This window comes from Vombatus ursinus, unplaced genomic scaffold (genome assembly GCF_900497805.2).
Source record: "Vombatus ursinus unplaced genomic scaffold, bare-nosed wombat genome assembly UNPS02010219.1, whole genome shotgun sequence".
Lineage (NCBI taxonomy): Eukaryota > Metazoa > Chordata > Mammalia > Diprotodontia > Vombatidae > Vombatus > Vombatus ursinus.
Genome location: NW_020949997.1, coordinates 10083035 through 10101494, shown reverse-complemented (window position 1 = coordinate 10101494; position 18460 = coordinate 10083035). Strand labels below are relative to the sequence as shown.

At 41.0% G+C, this 18460-nt stretch overlaps 1 protein-coding gene across 2 annotated transcripts in view; it reads right to left on the bottom strand.

Annotated features, from left to right (window-relative positions):
* The window catches only part of ACSS1 (acyl-CoA synthetase short chain family member 1), a 73819-nt gene extending 57900 nt beyond the window's left edge, over positions 1 to 15919 (bottom strand). For both annotated transcript variants that reach the window (XM_027853885.1, XM_027853887.1), the window contains exon 1: positions 15430 to 15919. In XM_027853885.1, the coding sequence (XP_027709686.1) occupies positions 15430 to 15823 (394 nt within the window). In that variant the 5' untranslated portion in view covers positions 15824 to 15919. The remainder of the gene's footprint in view (positions 1 to 15429) is intronic.
* Positions 15920 to 18460: the final 2541 nt, after the last annotated feature.

Sequence of the window (18460 nt, the reverse complement as noted above, 5' to 3'; positions counted from 1 at the left end):
CAGACTCTGTGTATTTGCAGAAGAGTGCACTCCAAGTTGAGGAGGAAGAATGCTTTGTAATGCTTTGGCAGCTAGGTTGTACAGTAGATAGAGCACTGGTCCTGGAATAAGGAAGACCTGAGTTCAAGTATGACATCGGACACTTGCTAGTTGTGTGATCCTGGTCAAGTCACAACCTCTGTTTGCCTCAGTTTCCTCATCCGTAAAATGGGGAGAATAATAACACCTACCTCCCAAGGTTGTTATTGTGAGGATATAATAAGCATAAAGAATTTACCACAGTGCCTGGCACATGGCAAGTGCTATATAAATGTTAGCTATTATTGGTTTTGTTATTATTATCATTACTATTATTATTATTATTATTATCATTATTGAAACTACTATTCTGACTCTGCCATTTGATTTGGTTCATCTCACCCATTACAGTGGTTTAGTGGAAAAGAAAAAGGATACCAAGTACATAATTTCTTTCTTCCTATTTTTCATTATTTCCTCATGATAGATCTAAAGGAAATTCAAGTGTGAAAGTTTCCAAGGTGGAAGAGATAGTGCTTCAACCTGTAATCCATGGCCTATAGAATTCAACCCAAAGTCTTTAGACTTTAGAATATCAATTCAAGGCCTTCTAAAATCTCCCTGACTTCATTTTCCACTACTCTTAAACATTACTCTCTAGGCATATTGGTCCCCCAAATATGCCAGGCCCATCAAAAAGCATGAAGTTCTCAGACTTGGAAAAGAGAGTAGGCATCATCTACTCCAACTCAGACTTGAAGTAGAAAATCCCCACTATAACATTTCTGACATGTGGTCATCAAGTCTTGGCTTGAGACTTCTACCAATGGGGAACTCACTGCCTGCCAAAATAGCTCATTCTATTTCCAAGTAGTTTTGATTATCAAGAATCATTTTCCCTTCCTATCAGTTCTGAATCTGTAGCTTCCACTAAGTTGCTTCTAGTTTTTCTCATTGGGACAAGCAAAATAATTCTAACATATCTTGTACAAAGCAACCCTTCAAATACTTGAGACAGTTATCGTATGTCTTCTAAGCTTTTTCTTCTCTAGGCTAATCATCTCCAATTCTTTCAACTGGTCGTCATCATTATAACATAATGGTGTTTCTATAGTACTTCAATGTTTACAAAGTAGTTTCCTCATAACAATCTTCCAAGGTTATGTAAAGGTTGTTACTTTAACTATTACGGCAGAAACAACAACTCCTGCTCTCTTCTGGGCCCATGCCAGTAGCTCCTGTTGCACAAATAGAAATTTGCTACATATTACCTTTAAGAAGTGAGTCAAGGGATGGCCTCTTTAATTAAAAAAAAAAATCTCACTGGTAGGGGAAGACCCTCAGGGTTGCTGGCATTACTGTTCATATTCACTCTGAGCCCTAAGAGGACCCAGATTGCTCTGGAGGAGAAAATGAGGGTGGTGACTTTGCACAGCCCTCCCTCATTCAAATCCAATTCAACTGCACATCATGTCATCATCTCCCTAATGTGATGGTCTTCTTCCAGAAGGAAGGACAAACCACACAACAATATTATCTAAGAAAACTGGAATATTCCTACAACACAGACTAATTTTCCCCCTAAAAAATATAAGGCATAAATCCCTAGCCCAAAACTCTCAGGCTTAGTAGACTTTCCATTGCCATGAGAAATCAACATGGAGTCAACAAACCTTTCTGATTGTTCTATTTTGGCAAATGTGGAAACGAGAAGCTTTGCCCATACAAACCAATGCTATGTCTTTGCTGAATATCCTTTCCAAGCTATCAGTGAGTAAAATTCCTTTTATTAAGTGTCAAACAGTCTATGAATATCTCATTTCTAATCCCAAGCCCAAACATACATAATTAAGTCAGGCCTAGCCTAGCACCAACCTCATATCACAGAACATTGTTTCAAATGTTCAAATTTGTATCCTGGTCACCCTCCTCTAGACACAATCCATCTCTTGTAAATACTTTGCCTAAAATCCAGCAACCACAATTGAATACAATACTCCAGATATGTTTTAATCGAAACAGAGAATGGCAGGACCATCATTTCCTCTGTTCTGGAAAATAATGATAACATACTAGCTGACACAGTCTATCTTTATAATGTCTAATACCTCATCAGGTCTTTCAGCTGTCATTTCACGTTGTTGAACAACATTGGATTTAAAAGTCACTAAAACCCCAGGGTCCTTTTCTTACCAAATCTTTGACCTACGTGATTAATATTTTAAACTCAGGTATATAACTTTACAAAATTTATCCCTATTAAATATCACTTTATTAGACAAATCTCAATTCCCTAATATAATTAATGGTCATAGAAAAAAATAAATATAAAGAATCTGAAGACCTGTGGTGTTTTGGTTCTGTTTTCAAGGTCTAAGAAGATAGAAACAGGAGAGATAAGGGCTATACTAGGAAAGAAAGGAGGAAAATAAGCAGAGAAATCACTTGTCATGTAATAGAAGTGCATAAGATAAAGAGTATTTGAACATAGAGAAAGGAGTGGGGGAAATGGGTATCTCATGAACTTCATTTTTATCTGAACTGAATAAAGCAAAATTGAACACAATTTTACTCACATACACACAGGCATAGAAATACTTTAAACTCAAAAGAGAAATAGGAGGGAACCAGGACTAGGAAGGAGGAAAAAGAAATTTAAGAATAAGGGTAGGATATAGCAAAACAAATTCCATTGTTAGAGAGAGCACAAGGTCAAAAGGCAATTAAAAGGAAAGAAAGAAAAAATAAAAACCTGGGCTGGAGTGGGGTAAAGGGAAGAGAGGAGAAAAGGGAAGTGATAGCAGAAATCAACTGCTCTCTCATGATTATGTGTTTAGCAAATTCCATTTCTTTTACTACCGTCTTATCTGCAAAGATGGGGTGGGAGAGGAAAAAGTAAAAGAGGAGAGAATGGAGTGAAATATTAATAATCATAAGCATGAACTTGAGTGGGATGAACTCACCCATCAAGCAGAAGAGGACTGCAGAATAGACAACAATATTTACACAAAACATACTTGAAACATAAAGTTAAAACGAAGGGCTAGAGGAAAATCTAGTATGTTTCAGCTCAGATTAAGCTACAGTAAATATACATAATAAAATAGATAAGCAGAGAAACTACATTATACTTAAAGGCATAATAGATACCAATATCAATACTTTATTAGACCAAGTCATAACTAGGGTGGGGTAGCCTGGGCTTTAGAGGCCCCCAGATGGCTCAGTGGGTAGAGCACTGAGCCTAGAGTCAGGAAGACCTGAGTTCAAATCTAGCCTCAGAAACTTAAAAGCTGTGTGACCCTGGACAAGTCACTTAACTTCTGTTTACCTCAGTTTCCTCATCTGTAAAAATGAGACAGAGAAGGAAATGACAAATCATTTCAGTATCTTTGCCAAGAAAATCCCATGGACAGCATTAGCATGCTATGGCCCACAGGGTTATGAAGAATCAGACAGGACAGAACAACAACAACCTGGCCTTTGCCCCCAGGCTACCTAAATTTAAAGAGTATTGACAGTACTTGTATTCCTTTAGTAATAGAAGTTACCAAATGGTCTCATTCTCTCTAGTAGATGGTGGCCATTCCAGCAATGAGGTCCTCCTTGATCTAAACATTCTCTGCTCCTTCCTCCCCCAGTAGTAGCTGACTCGGCCGCTGCAGTGGTGAGCATGAGACCAGCTCAACACTCTTAACCCGGAGGTGCATTGATGAGGCGGGAGACAACAAGATGGCAGAAGCTCCGTTTATTAAGTGCTAGTAGCTTTCTTATATATCCCTAGTAACACCTGATCAAAGCGTGATCTTCACGTGATAGCCAATCACCAAGTCTGCTGGACACGTGCAGCCCTTGTGTCAGGGGTATGAGTAGGACTTTTCTCCCAATGAGAGGAGAGCCGAGCCAACAGTGGGAGCTGCATGTCAGCAAAGGAGAGGTCTTGTGAGACTGCCTTGTTTTTGCCACGCAACAGGTTGTGACCCTCAGCTTCTGCCAAGAGAAGCTAGAACTCCCATGGGAAAATTCTCCTAACAAGTAGCCTCACATTGTACCACCCCAGAGGTTGATGTTCCAGGGTCTCTATCTTTGCCATGCACTCAGTGGACATATCCTAAAGCCTTCCTCTCAACAGGATTTTGTCTGCCCTGTTGTATTACGTCTAAAGTCTTTCCTTAGCCCATCTCACAACTTCTTGGACCTTTTTCCCCCAGGCACAAGAATCACCCGTTGTGACTCTATTATTACATTCAACTTATCATTCTAGCTTGTCAGGATCTTTCTGGATTTTGATTCTATAATTCCAAATCTCTGTTTTATTTACTTTCTCCTGCCTGGAATGGCTTCTCCCCTCATTTTTGCTTATAAAAGTTTTGAGGGTTTTTTCATCCTTCAGGGATGAACTCACATTGCACATCTTCAGTAAGGCTTTCCCTGATAATTTTCAAGCCTTACTAAACTCTTCTTCCTATGAATTCCTCTGGCATTTATGATCTAAAATTTGATGTTTGTCATATGCTCCCTTGTAGGGTCTATTATCTTTTTACATCTCTATCCTGTCTCCCCAACTGGACTACAAGATCCTTAAGGGCAGGTTCATATGTCTCAAAATTCTCTGTATCTCCACCCCAGTATAGCACAGGACTCAATATAGTAGGCCTTTAACAAACGTTTGTTGTTAATCATGATGGTGAACAGCAAGCATCATGTGCTTTCAATCACATAGCTAGAGGTCAGGGAAAAGCCTATACCCTCAACTGTAGAAGGTTTCCCCCCTAGATGTGGGGGCTAAGATACTATCTATTCTTACTCATTCCAGGCCTCTATTCCCTGAGGAAACCAGGTCTCAGGCCTGCATTTATTTACTAGTCCAAACAATGGCAGAGGGCAGAGTTCCTAATTTTAGCAGGACATTTAGTGGGGGCAAGGGACAAGTATAACTTTAATGTGTGGCAGAGCAGAGTAATAAGTGTAGGATGGCAGGTTAATTTGCTGAGTGATTATATTCCAGTCAGAAAGTCAAGCGTCATATAAACACACATAGGCTTACTGGTTTCAGACCCAAATTGGAAACAATTACACTTTCAGAATCTAAAATAGGGCAAAATAACAAAATAACTGGCTGGTTCTATACTTCTACATATAAAGGCACCAGCCATGTCTCATCACCTAACAATGAATATATCCAAGGGCTCTGCTCTGCATTGTCTTCTGTCTCCCTCTTCTCTTTCCTCCTATCTCCCCTTTGTCTCCCCTTTCTTCCCCACTCCTCAATGTGAATATAAGTTCCTTGAGGGCTAGAATATTGCATTATATGCCTAATGGTCAATTGGTTGATTGATTGATAATCTCAGCTCCCATTGGATCAATTATCACCTCCATGCAGATAATTGCCAGATCTATCTGTCCAACCCTGATCTCTTCCCTAAGCTACCGTCCTATCACCACCTAATGGGCATTCCCATTAAATGTCCATAGACATCTGAAACCCAACATGTCCAAAACATTATTATCTTAAAAAAAAAAAAAAGCCCTACCCCTCTTCAGAGCTTCCTTTTTATTGTGGATAGCCTCATTATCCTCCTAGTCTTTCCAAGTGAGTCAGCCTTGTCTCTTAATTCTCTCTCACCCTCAATATCTATTTGATTTGACTTCCACACCTGTCACATCTTCTCTTCTTTATTCATATGACTACCACCTCATCACCTCTTTCATAGCCTATTGCAGTTTCCTAAGCAATTTCCCTGGATCAAACTCCCCCTCCCCCTTTCCAATTCATCCTACAAGTAATTGCCAAAGTGAACTTTCTAAAGCAGTTCTCAGACCATGTCACTGCCCTGCTCAGAAAAAATCCAAGGGTTTCCTGTTGCCTCTAGCACAATATAATACAAACTCAAAGCCTCTCAGCGGCAGCTAGGTGATAAAGTGCTAGGCCTAGAGTCCGGAAGAACTGATCTCAAATATGACCTCAGACACTTAGCTGTGTGACCCTGGGCAATTCACTTAACTTCTGTCTGACTCAGTTTTCTCAACTGTAAAATGAGGATAATAATAGCACCTACCTGACAGGGTTGGCTGGAACATGGTAGACGTTTAATAAATATGTATTGTCTTCTTTTATAGTCTGACTCCAGATTATGTGTCACATCTTTTCATTCCCTCTACATTCCAGCCAAACTGTGTTCTTTTTCTCCAACATTAAATCTCCCACCTCCTTTGCACCCACACCTCAGTGTCTTAGAATCCCTCCATCCCTTCAAAGCCTAGAACAAGTACTACATTTTTTTCTGATCCTCCAAGTTTCTAGAACCTCCCTGCTACCCCTCCCCTCAAAAAAATTACTTGTATTTAGTTTGTCTATATATTGCATTTACTTATATGTCTATACGCTGTTTCCCCTTAGTTGAATTTAAGGTCTTTGAGGGTGAAAACTAGTTAATTCTTCTCTTTGTATCTCCAGCACCTTGTATGGTTCCTGGCACATAGTATGTACTTAATGATTGACTAACTGATTGCCTGTCACTGCTGTTAAGGAATAGCATGTCCTCCCTAAACTATAGCATTTAGGGTTGATTCAGGATTGATAAAGGAAAAAGAAATGCAGTAAGTGATTCACTCTCCCCTTGGCCAAAGAAAAGATTCTGCATATTTCTCAGTGGAGAGTATTTCACAGTCATGGGCCCCAGGAAATCTCAAGGAAAGTATTTTCTATTTCACAATCATCTACACAGTGCTATAAACACATTGGCCTTCAAATAATTGTTCAGTGCTGTTGATGAAGGAAAGAAACACATTTCCAGCAGCAGCCAGGAGAAGAGCTTTTGAGGCAACCAAATGAAAAGTATTTATAGCATTAACAAAGAAAGCACATCCTCCAATCACCAGACTGGGCAGTAGGAAAGGAAAAGCCTGCTTCCAAGAATGGTTGGGCAGGAGAACTGCTATTATTAAAGATCTGACCGAGTCCTATGTTCCAAACCACAATGACCTCTTGCTGTTCTCCAGCCATGACGTCTCACCTCCCTTCCTTACCTTAGCACCAGCACATCCCCATGCCACTGTAATCCCTGTCCCAAAGCCCATCCATATGGGGGTCTCTCCTTATTGGTAGAGATGAAGGCCCTGCACTCCGTGACAGAATGCACCCCCTCCTCACTTCTGCCAAGCCAAAGCTCCCTCAGCTCAGACGCTGCCTTCTGCATGCAGCCTTTCTGATCCCTCCAGGCCTTATTTGGTGTTCTCCCCACAAATTCCTTTGTATGTAATTTGTTTACACTTTGTTTTTACCTATGTGCACGTTCCATCAGTGCACGTCTGCTAACACCCTCCCCCATCCCCCAGCAGAATGTAAACTACTTTCAGGCTTGTCTTTATATCCCCTCGCTTATCAGGGGACCTTACATACAGTGGGAGCTTAATAAATGCTTATTGAATTGAACCCTTTTTACACTAATCTACATGCACACCAACATATCAGGTGCAACTACCCTAAATTCTCATCATCCCATGTCCCAGTTCTCTCACTTAAAACAGTGGATAGAGCACTGGATATGGAGTCAGACAGATAGATGTGATTTCAGGTCCCAGGGGAGGTACAAACTAACTGTGTGACCCAAGGCAAGTCATTTAACTTCCCTGTGCTTGAGTTCCACATCTGTAGAATGAGAAAGTGCAATGGATGGCCTCTGAAGTCCCTTTAGCACCAAATCTATGGGCCTATTCTCCTTCCAGCTATACTTTCTTACCTCCCAGAACCCAGAACAGTGGCAGCCCAGTGTATGTGTTGAAATGTTTTGGTTGATTATGAATAATATTAAAGATTAATAATACCACCAACACAAAACTTCAGTAAATCAAATAAGCATTTAAATGCACAAGAGAATTTATTTAGAAAAATTTTTTTGTGATGTGAATAATTGCTCCTTAATATCTTTTGCATAATTCTATATCAACATATATAAGATTTAAAGTGGGGATGTATCATTACTGTCGATAATAATAATAATAATAATAATAATAATAAAATATCCCCCACTATAATAATAGCTTATCTATAGAATCTATATCTATAGAAACATACAAGTTTACACAAAAGAAAACCTAGAGGTGATGATTTGCTTCACAAAAGAATCCTTCAAATGCCCTTAAAGGCTGGCCCTCCCCAGGCATTTAAAATAGTATTGGATTTAGTAGCATTTTACTGAAATGCAATATTTTGAGAATATATTTTTTACTTTATTTTTAATTTATGAAATAAAATAAGTATTTCCATAACAAAGTATAACTTTAAAAAGATGATTGCACATGAAACTGAAAATCCATTATGTATAACTTGCTATATATTTTAAATAAATAATCAAGCTATCATGTAAATTTCTTTTTTTCCTTTTTTTCTTCCCTCTCCCCCAAATATATTTTTATATAAAGCAAGGCACCCCTGTTACTACTAGGAGAGAAATTCAGTGTTAGTCTCTAGTCATCTTCTAAGGTAGAGGTTCTTAATTTGTGGTCCATAGACCCCCTGAGTCTATGGTATGGAGTCCATGAGGAAAAAATTAAATTTTTATTTTCACTAACCTCTAACTGAAATTTAGCATTTCCTTTCATTATGAATTTTAAAAACAACATTATTCTGAGACAGCGTTCAGAGACTTCACCAGGCTGCCAAAGGAATCCAACATACACACACACACACACACACATACACACGATGAACCCCTACTCTAAGGCCTGTACCCCTGATTCATTGAAAGACTGTAGGCAAGGCGCTTAACGAAAACTGGAACCCAAGAATTAAATGACTTGCTGCCTTGCATGAATGGGCCTAGCTGTATTAGCTGTATTACTGATGGATACGTCGTGAAGATGAGATAAAAGCAGTTCGATAGTTTTTGTTCTGACAAAGAAGGCATCTCAGAGCATACATACAAATATCCTGACTCTGAGTTCAGCTGAAAACAAATTCTCAGCAACCTGGCTGAAAATAGTAAATATACACAAACTTGGTTTTTGTATATATAAAATGTATACATAAAATGTAATCAGATGGAGAACTAGACCGGAGAGTTTAGAACATGTGGAAACCTAATCAAGTACTTTTAAAATGATATTCATCGTAACTCTCCGTGTTTTTGTTTTTGCCATTTCCTGATGTCTCTGGCATAGATTTATAGACCATACCACGCAGACATCTGTTGTAATATCTGTAGTGCAACAAAAGCTAGATTTGAAGAACAGAAACATTGACTTCCCAGCATGCCCCTGCAAGCAACTCAAAACACAGAAATAAGATCATTAATGTAAAAGATCATACAAACCTCTGCTTTCCAGAAAAGAGGCATATGGTTTTCACTCACAGCTCTGATTCTCGTTACCATTCACCCCATGTGATCTCATTTAAGGCTTCCAATCTCCTTGGCCAGCCCTTACTGGTATAATGCCATCCCTAATTGCACCCTCCCCTAGAGCAAAGAAATTGGCAAGAGGCCAGAGTGATTTCAGAGCCATATTGGCACTGGACAAATACATATACTTCTCACACCACCCCCTGCTACTGATCTGTAACGGGCTAACCAGGCAAAGGCCAATTTGGGCTCATTCTGTTAGAGATCAAGAGAAACATTGCTCTCTCCCACACTTTTACAAAGACATCCCTATTCCAGAGCTTTCCCAAAGGCCAAAAGCTAAGCTGTAATATTGTCCCCAACTTTCCCAGCACTGCCCAGCTCTAGCACCTTGTTTTGCTTGCTTTCTTTCTTTTTTTTCTTTCTTTCTTTCCTAGGCAAACCCAGGCTCTTATTAACTGGTTCTGTGAGAACACAGAGCTAAAATAGTGTTACAAGGTATGTTTATGTACAAGCTGTAAGCAAAAATATAAAATAAAATAAAATAAAATTTGGTCATGGTAAGCAGACTAATGTTCAAGGGAGTTATCCCCACCAAGTTTCAAATGTTAGCTCAACTCATCACTGATAATCTAATTTTTCTCTTAGGTTATAGACTGAATGGGGTTTTACAACATTGTATATATCATGTTATTACAAAACAGTGTTAATTGGAGGAATGATATTTGGAGTATGCCAGTAGCTGCTTTCTAGAGAACTGCCCCTGTTTCTACCTTTTCAATCTAAATAGATTTTGGGGGAAGATGGCAGAGTGAAAGGTGTCAGAGAAGCCAGGTTCCTCAAAATCTCTTTAAAATAGAAATAGGAACACCAAAAAAAAAGTTTATAAAAAATCTTTTTTAAAAAGTTTATTAAAAAAAAATCTTTAAAAAAAAAGAGAATTCACCCAAAAGACAGTAAGAAGATGAGGTAGGGAGTCCCTTTGCAATATTTGGTGGAAAGGGCAAGAGAAACAAAGGAAAGGCACCAGAAGAAATTCTAGATCAAAGGCTGCATAGGGAATAGTACAGAAATCCTAAGAAATGTGCTCAAGTGGAGAAGACACAGTCAAAGAATTACAAGATTCAACCTTCCCTCATTGTAGTTATGACTATATCTACATATCTATCTATCTATCTAGATGTAGATGTCTCACAAAAGGGATAACGGGAATTCCAGAACCAGAACTTGCTTTGGAAAAAGTAAAGATCAGGCTGAGTCAACCTGAAAAGGACACTAGATTTAAAGGGGATTTGAAAAAAAAAATCATCTGTTGGTCTCAGAACATTCTAAGCTGTTCCCAAAGAATAGTGTATGTAGTATTTTGATCTGGTGTATTTCTCCTTCACGATCTAGTTTATAGCCCAGCTTGGTGGGTAGGAAGGGTCTTAGTCACAAGGAACAAAGGTGGCTGAAGAAAGCAGGGAACAGTCAGACCTCTGGGTTCATAATTGTGTTAAAAAGCTAGCTTCCTGAAAACAAAGGCCAGCTCACCAAAGGGCTAGATCTGCTGTTGTTTTCTGAATGATTTGGATTTTGCCCCTATATCTGATCATGAAGAACTGGAAATGGCACTGAAGCAGGAAGAATTACGAAGAGCTGATGCACCTAAGTACATACAAAAGAAATCTATCTATAGTTAACATAATTTTAAAGGCATGTAGAAATTGATCATCAGGTTCTCAAAGACAGAAAGATTCTAAACAAACGGGAAAAAATGTAGATGGTGCTTTTAACAACAACAAAAGACAATCAGTAAATACCAACCCAGGTGCCTGATTTTTCAACTCCATAGTAGTATCTCATATTTTTATGATATCTTACACTTAATAATAGCTAGCATTTATGTAGCACCTAGTATATGCCAGGCACTTTACAAATATTATCTCATTTGATCCTCACAAAAACTCTGGGAGGTGGGTGCTGTTATCCACATATTACAGTTGAAGTCACTGAGGCAAACAGGTTAAGTGACTTGCCTAAGATCACAAAGCTAGTAAGTGTCTGAAGCCAGATTTGAACTCAGGTCTATCCTGAGTCCAGGCCCAAGCCTCCATCCATTGTATCTCCTAGCTACCTAACTTTACAAAGCATTTTCCTCACAATAACTTTGGGAGTTAGATAATGCAAATAAATGTATTTTATAAATGAGAAAACTATGACTTGAAATGTTTTTTGTGGCTTGCGCACAGTCACATATGTCAAAAGTGTCAGAGCCGGGACTGAATCACAAGTCTTCTGACTCCACAATCAACTCCATCTCCCGTGTTTTGGTCTGCATATCCCCAGCACCCAATCAAGTGCCTTTCCACATTTTGGACATTTAATAAATGCTTGTTGCATGCAACCAATCCATTGATATGTTTACCTTGGATGGGTTGAAAACAACCATGTTGGCCCAAAATGAAGAACATTAAGAAGGGCATAGCTTCCAAGAACAGAGAAAAGATTGTCCCACTATACTCAACCCTCATTGGACTTCATTTGAAGTATCATTTTGAGTTCTAGGAGCCATGGATTGGAGAGAAGAAGAGAAGAGAGGAAGGAAGTTCAGTTAGGAGAAAACTGCAGCAGTGTAAGTGTGTGGGGTAGTAATGAGAGCTTGGACTAAGGTAGTAGAAACAGGAATATCATTGAAGTGATGGATGTGAGTGATATGGCAGAGGCAAAACAGGACTTGTCAACTGATTTGACGTTAGAGGTAAAAGAGTAGAAAGCGTTAAAGATTATACTGTGTTAACAGAAGATTGGGCAAATATTAGCGCCCCCTAACAGAAATTGTAAAACTAGAAAAAGGAGCAGATTTGGGGGGGGGATAAAAAAACCACAGTTATAGATGTGATGAGTTTATTCAATTCCACAAATGTTGAATGGGCAAGACACTACTCTAGAGGAAATAAGGATAACTACATCCTAGACTCTGATCTCAAGGAACTTACAGTCCAGTGAGGAGAGTCATGTACACAGGTCACCATGATATAAAGGATAAAGGAATAAATGTGAACCAAAGATGTAGGCAGTGTCATGAAAAAATTGAAAAGGAAAAGAATACTTTCTGCTTGGACTTCATAAGCTGGACCTTAAGGGAAGGAGAGCATTTAAACAAAAACTCCAAAAATGTAGGGGGGGGAAGTGGTATGGGAAGTCCAGTTCAGGTCTAGTTGGGTAGTATGAGCAAATACAGGAGGAGAGGAAAGACAAAGATGACAGAGTTTAGAGACAGTAATCCTGTTTGAGTAAAACTGTAACACAAAGCATGTGAACAGATAAGCCTGTACATTTAAGTTAGAAACTAAATGTGGGCTAAACTAAAATAGGATCAGAAATTTATGCTTATTAGGAGGCAAAAGGGAGCTACTGGAGTTTTTTGAGTAGATGATTTACATGATCAGAACAGCACATTGGGCAACATTATGAAGGCGTGATCAGAGAGGGAATAAACCAGCAACGGAAAGAGCAGTTAGAAGCCAAATAATTGAGACAATAAGAGATGAGGTAAATCAGATGCCCTAGGGGTGGAGGAGAGGGGACCAATGTAAGAGATTGATAATTGAGTCTACAAGACTTGTCAACTGATTGAATGTAGAGTGAGAGAGAAGAAAAAAAATTGAATGACTACAAGATAAGTCTGGGGACTAGACAGATCTAGACTAGTTATATGAACATAAACAGAGAAATTTGGGGGGGGGGAACAAATTTGGAAACAAGATGAGTTCAGTTTTGGAGATGTTGAGTTTGAAGTGCCAGATGGCCATCCTGGTGGAGATGTCCTTTGGAGTTAGGCAACTGGTGATTCAGATATGGAGCTGAGAAGATAGCTGACATAGATTTAGACAGAGATTTAGGAGTCATCTGTGTAGAAGTGATGGTAAGAGCTGTGGGAACAATGATATTGACAAGAAAAACTGGTAAAGAGTAAGGACAAGAGAAGCAAGGAGAGATCACTGGGGAGCACAAATATTAATAGATGTGAAAGAGGAGCAAGGAAACAAAGAAGGGACCATTAGAAAGGTAACAGGAGAAACAAGCAACTGATCTGGCTCAGCTTCCAGCCTCTATGCAAGATTATACCTATAGATAAGCATCTGTCCTCTTTTATGTTGTTAGAAAGCAAGAGAGGAAGAATATCCAGAAGAACAGGATGGTCAAGGACATTCATTACATGCTACAGAGACTAAAGATAAGGACAAGGGAAAAAAATCACTGGATTTGGCAATATCATTCATTTGGTATTTATGGGTAATCATAGAATCTAGACCTGAAAGGAACCTTAGGGATCATCTTGTCCAACCTTTCCTTTTACAAAAGAGAAAACAGGCTCAAAGAAGGGAAATGATTTGCCTAAAGTTACTTAGTAAGTGGCAGAACCAGGATTCAAACTCAGATTCTCTTATTTTAGATCCAACGCTTTTTCCAGTATACTACACTTACTTTCCTGAATTTTGAGTTCTTTTTCCACGTGTATATCTTCTCTCCCTGGCTGAATGATATGTTCCTTGACGATCTGGAACATTCCTTCTATGATTTTCTATTTCCCTATAAAATACCTAGTGCTATACCTGGTACATTCTAAGGGCTGAGCCAGTATTTGTGGATTGATTGATTCAACTGATTTCAGCGTTTGAAACCTGGAAGTAAAGGGTTTTGACTCTTTATTACTGAAGACCCAGCACCCGTGTCAAATCTTAGATGTTATTGGCCTTGAAAATGAAGCACATATACCTCTTAGGAGGTTGAAAAGCACAGACGACCTTATCCTGAGGATAATAATCAGAGTTCCCTAGAAGGCTGAGAAACCTCATCTCAACAAATAAAGCACTGTCTGAGCAAGGAGATATTTATTTGTAAGTTTGCTCTGCTCATTGGCCAAGGTTTTTTCCCCTCGTCTTCACCTCTTCTTTGGACTCTACAAGGAAGCATGTATTATGTGTTTACGTGGGCAGAGTTAACACTTAGGCAACTTCGCCAGCGGCCAATAGCTCCCTGGGGCCTGAGTGATGCGTCTGGGTGCTGTGGGACAGCCGGTAAGGCAAGCTAGCTACAAGACTACAGGAGTCGTTTCGTTTTCGCTAAGGAGTTTTATTCGGAGTTTATTTACTAGCTCTCATCCCAGGGGCGAAATAAAAAAGAAAGGGAGGAGAGGGAACTGTCTAGATCCTGAGGGAACGGAGTCAAGAGCTCTTCCTAGCTCAAACTTATAACACGGACACAATAGGGCCACAGGCGTGGAGCTGGGGGTGAGGGATAGAGGAGATGACGGAACCAGAGCGGGATGTAACACCCTATTCGAGTCCGCAGGTCCCAGCTGGCTGCCCAGTGCAAACTGATCGCCTACCTAGCCAACCCAGAGTGTAAGGGTAAACAGAAGACTACCGCTCGAAGGAAGGAAAAAGCGTCCTGCGAAAGTCTCCCCCCCTAGGGCTTTAACCCGTCGTCCTGAACAGCATCTGGAAGGACTCGCTCTCTCAATCGGCCCCACGAAGCTGGCAGGAAAGTAGCATTCTGGAATGGAGTGGGGGTGGGGAGGGGGCGCGCTAGTGCTCCGAGGAGGTAACAATAGTCAGGAGTTGTCAGAGTCCTGACTGGTCAAAGTATTGAAGACAAGTTTCTTGTGCCAGAGGTTCTTAGGGGCTTTATGGGAGGATCTATGGTTTGCAGTGGGAAGGGGATACTAGAAGCTGACGTGGCTCCTGATTTTGCTAGAGATAAACGAGGTAAAAGTGGAGAGGAAGCCGGAGGAATTGGGGATGAGTTCCATGGGGAGGATGGCTAGGGGACCTTGGGAGTCATGACTTTGTTGGACAGGTTGCTGAGTGTCCAGATTATCCAGGGACGTGTGTCAGTGTTTTAAGGGTTGCTAGGAGGCAGGTGACCAAGGTTGCTAGGGCAAAGTGTAGGAATGGGCTGGTAATGGACTGGTTGTGGGTTCAAGGAAAAAGTAGAACTGTGGGGGAAATGGGGAGAAGGAATAGTCCCCGTTACCTCGCCCCTTCCCTCAAATGCTAACCCCCCCCCCCATCCCAAGCCTTACCCGACACGTTTAACTGGCCGCCCAGGAACCAGTTGATCTTGCCCTGGCTGAAATCACAGTCTTCGACTGTATGGTAAGGGGTGTCCCACACCAGCGTGTCCCGGGCAAGGCGCCCCCAAAATACTTGGGGCTCTCTGACAGCCTGCTCGCACAGCTTCGCGTAGGTGTTGAGGCTCCGTAACACCGCTGGGGCGGCGCTGCTGACCCTTTTCCGGGCAACCCAAAGGCCGGGACTGCCGCCGCCCAAGAGCGGGCGAGGCAGCTGCAGGGGCAGCCCCGGCCCCCAGCTTTGCGACCCCCTGCTCCGCCGAAGCACCCAGAGGCTCCAGCACAGATTGCGGAGCAGTCCGCGGCCCCCGCCGCTGCCACAGGCACACAAGCTCAGAGCAGTCATAGCGCTTACCCACCCCCAGACCCGACTTCCCTGGAGCCCCCTCGGATTCTGGCCCAGCACCCCAAGACGGCTGCAATCTTCCAACGCAAACTAGAGGAACTCAGCGGGGCGCGGACTAGAATCAATAACGGGCTCCTCCCACTCTTCTTAGTCACGCCCAACTGCCAGTTCTTAGGGGAAGGGCGGGGTGGGGGGAAGGGCGGAGTTGGGGGGGGAAGAGATAAGAGTGTGAGAAAGAGAAAGATGACGTTTAGCTCCGTATTCCTCCTGTGGCGGTAAGCTGGAGGGAGCCTTGTAGTGGCTCTCTCCTTCCTTCCTCCTGGCTCCCACCTCCTTGTCAGATCCCTTCCTCTTTTGGAGTCCGCCTCCCCAAGTTCAGTTATCTTTACACCCCCCCACCCCTTTTCCTGCTGTCATCTTAGGGGAAGGAGGGAATTAGGGGAGGCTATGATTGCAGGAAGAGGAGAGTTTAGGGCTTCGAGAGCATCGAGGTTCTAAGAGGCAGTCCTCGGCACCCGGTGCTTGGAGGAGATGAAGGCAGCCTTGTGGAATGTAAAGTTGAAGTTTTGCTTTGGTTTCATTTTGTAGATTGTTCTTGAGCCTAGCAACACAAGACTATTATCTTGATCTCATACAATCTTAGATGTGAGAGAGACCATAGGAATCCTTGAGTCCAAAATGGAAGTCCAGAGAGATGATGACTTGTTCAAGGTCACAAAGCTATGGAGTCCCAGAGAACTGGTGGGTATCTTGTTTCAAGGTCACAAAACTGATATAGTAAATGAGTCAGACTTTGAATCCATGTCTACATAGCTCTTAATCCAGTGCTCTTTCCACTATTTCTATCTTTAAGGGGAAGACGGTGGAGGTGGAGAGATAGACTGACAGACAGACAGAGAGACAGAGACACAGAAAGGATGCTTATTGTCCTCACTCCCCTAGGGGTGGTGTCTACTTCCAGTTTCCTCTCTTCAATCCATCCTCCACTCAGCTGCCACCTTAAGTTTCTGAAGGCACAGGCATCACTTTTCTATCCAAAAACTTTCAATAACTTTCTAAGCCTCAAGCTTAACCCTTCACAACTTCTCACCAACCTACTCCTTCAGTCTTAGTTAATAGTATTCCCCTTGACATCCTTAATACTTCATCTCCTGTTTCTTTGTCCCTTCTGGGCTGTCCCTCTTACCTGGAATGCATTCCTTCTTCCCTCCCTAAAAGATTCCTTCTGTTACTTCAAGGCTCAATTCAGGTGCCATCTCCTGGTCGAAACCTTTCCTGATGCCTCCCCATTTGTTAATGCTCTTTATCTTTCTGAAATTCCCTTGTATTTACTTATCTGTGTTTGTTAAATCGCCCCAGTAGAATGGTAAGCTCCTCAAGGACTTTGGTTTTTGTTTTTAAATCCTAGGGCCCAGCACCTCACCTTGCATAACTGGGATATGAAATAAATGTTTATGGAAATGTTGAACCTTGATGATGTGGAGAAATGTACCTAGTCAAACAAACAACTAAATGTAAACACTTTACATAGGTTTTTTTTAGATTGAAAATTCTCTGAATATTTCTCCTACTGTTCTACTTTGCCAACAAAGTACTGCAAGCTAAATATAGCCACAAACACATGTGCCAACATAAAAGTGGTAGAGACTGAATAATCAGAGTACTCACCAGGTAGTCAGTATTCTTGGAAGTAATCTTTCTAACAAAAAGAGCTGTTCAAGCATGGACACTTAGAAGGTGGGGAGTTCCATGAAGTATCCAAGCAAAGGCTGAGTGGCCACCTATCAGTGATGATGTGAAGGAGATTTTGGCAAGGGTGGAAGGCTGGACAAGATGCCCTTTCAAGTCCCTTCCAACTCTAAGCTTCTCTTATTCAAAGAAATGATTCCTGGCCTTCAGTTCAAGAATGAACAAGAAAGAACTGTCAAATGAATCAGAGTATGGAGGACACTGGGATTCTAACCCAGTTCCTGACAATGACTTGTTGGTCGTAGTTAAATCACTTCATCTTTCCTGGCTTCAGTTTTCCCAAAGGAGAAAAGATAAGAGCAGAAAACCAATTTGTCATTACCTTATGACATTTTGGGGAGGCTGTCCTTAACTCAGTGGTTGTTGGTGCAAGGCCCAGAAATGACAAATAAGTATTTGGCTGAGGACACATTACATAGTTCCCAATCCCCTCTATCTTGATGTCCTTGTAGACCTTACTCCCTTACTATAACCTAGGAGGGCAGCTTTGGGGAAGGAGACAGGAAAAGAACCCTCACTACAAATGCTTCTGTGCATATTATTAAGGATCCCAGCTTTTTCAAATTGTCCCAGTTTCATAATAGTCTCTACTCTATTTGATTCACCTATAAAAATGTAAAATCTGAAAACTATAAGGAATTATTAATTCTTCTAATCGAGGGGTCTAAACCTCTACCTTGAAACCCATTGGCAGTCTGGTGAAGCCTATGGACTCCTTCTCAGAATAATGTTTTAATTGCATAAAATAAAGTATCTAATCTTACAAAGGAAAACAATTACATTGAAATGCAGTTATCAAAAAAAAATTTAAGCTCAACGACCCCAGATTAAGAACCTCAGATTTATCTCACCCTCCTGCCTCCAGGCAGAAATATACCTTTAGATAAA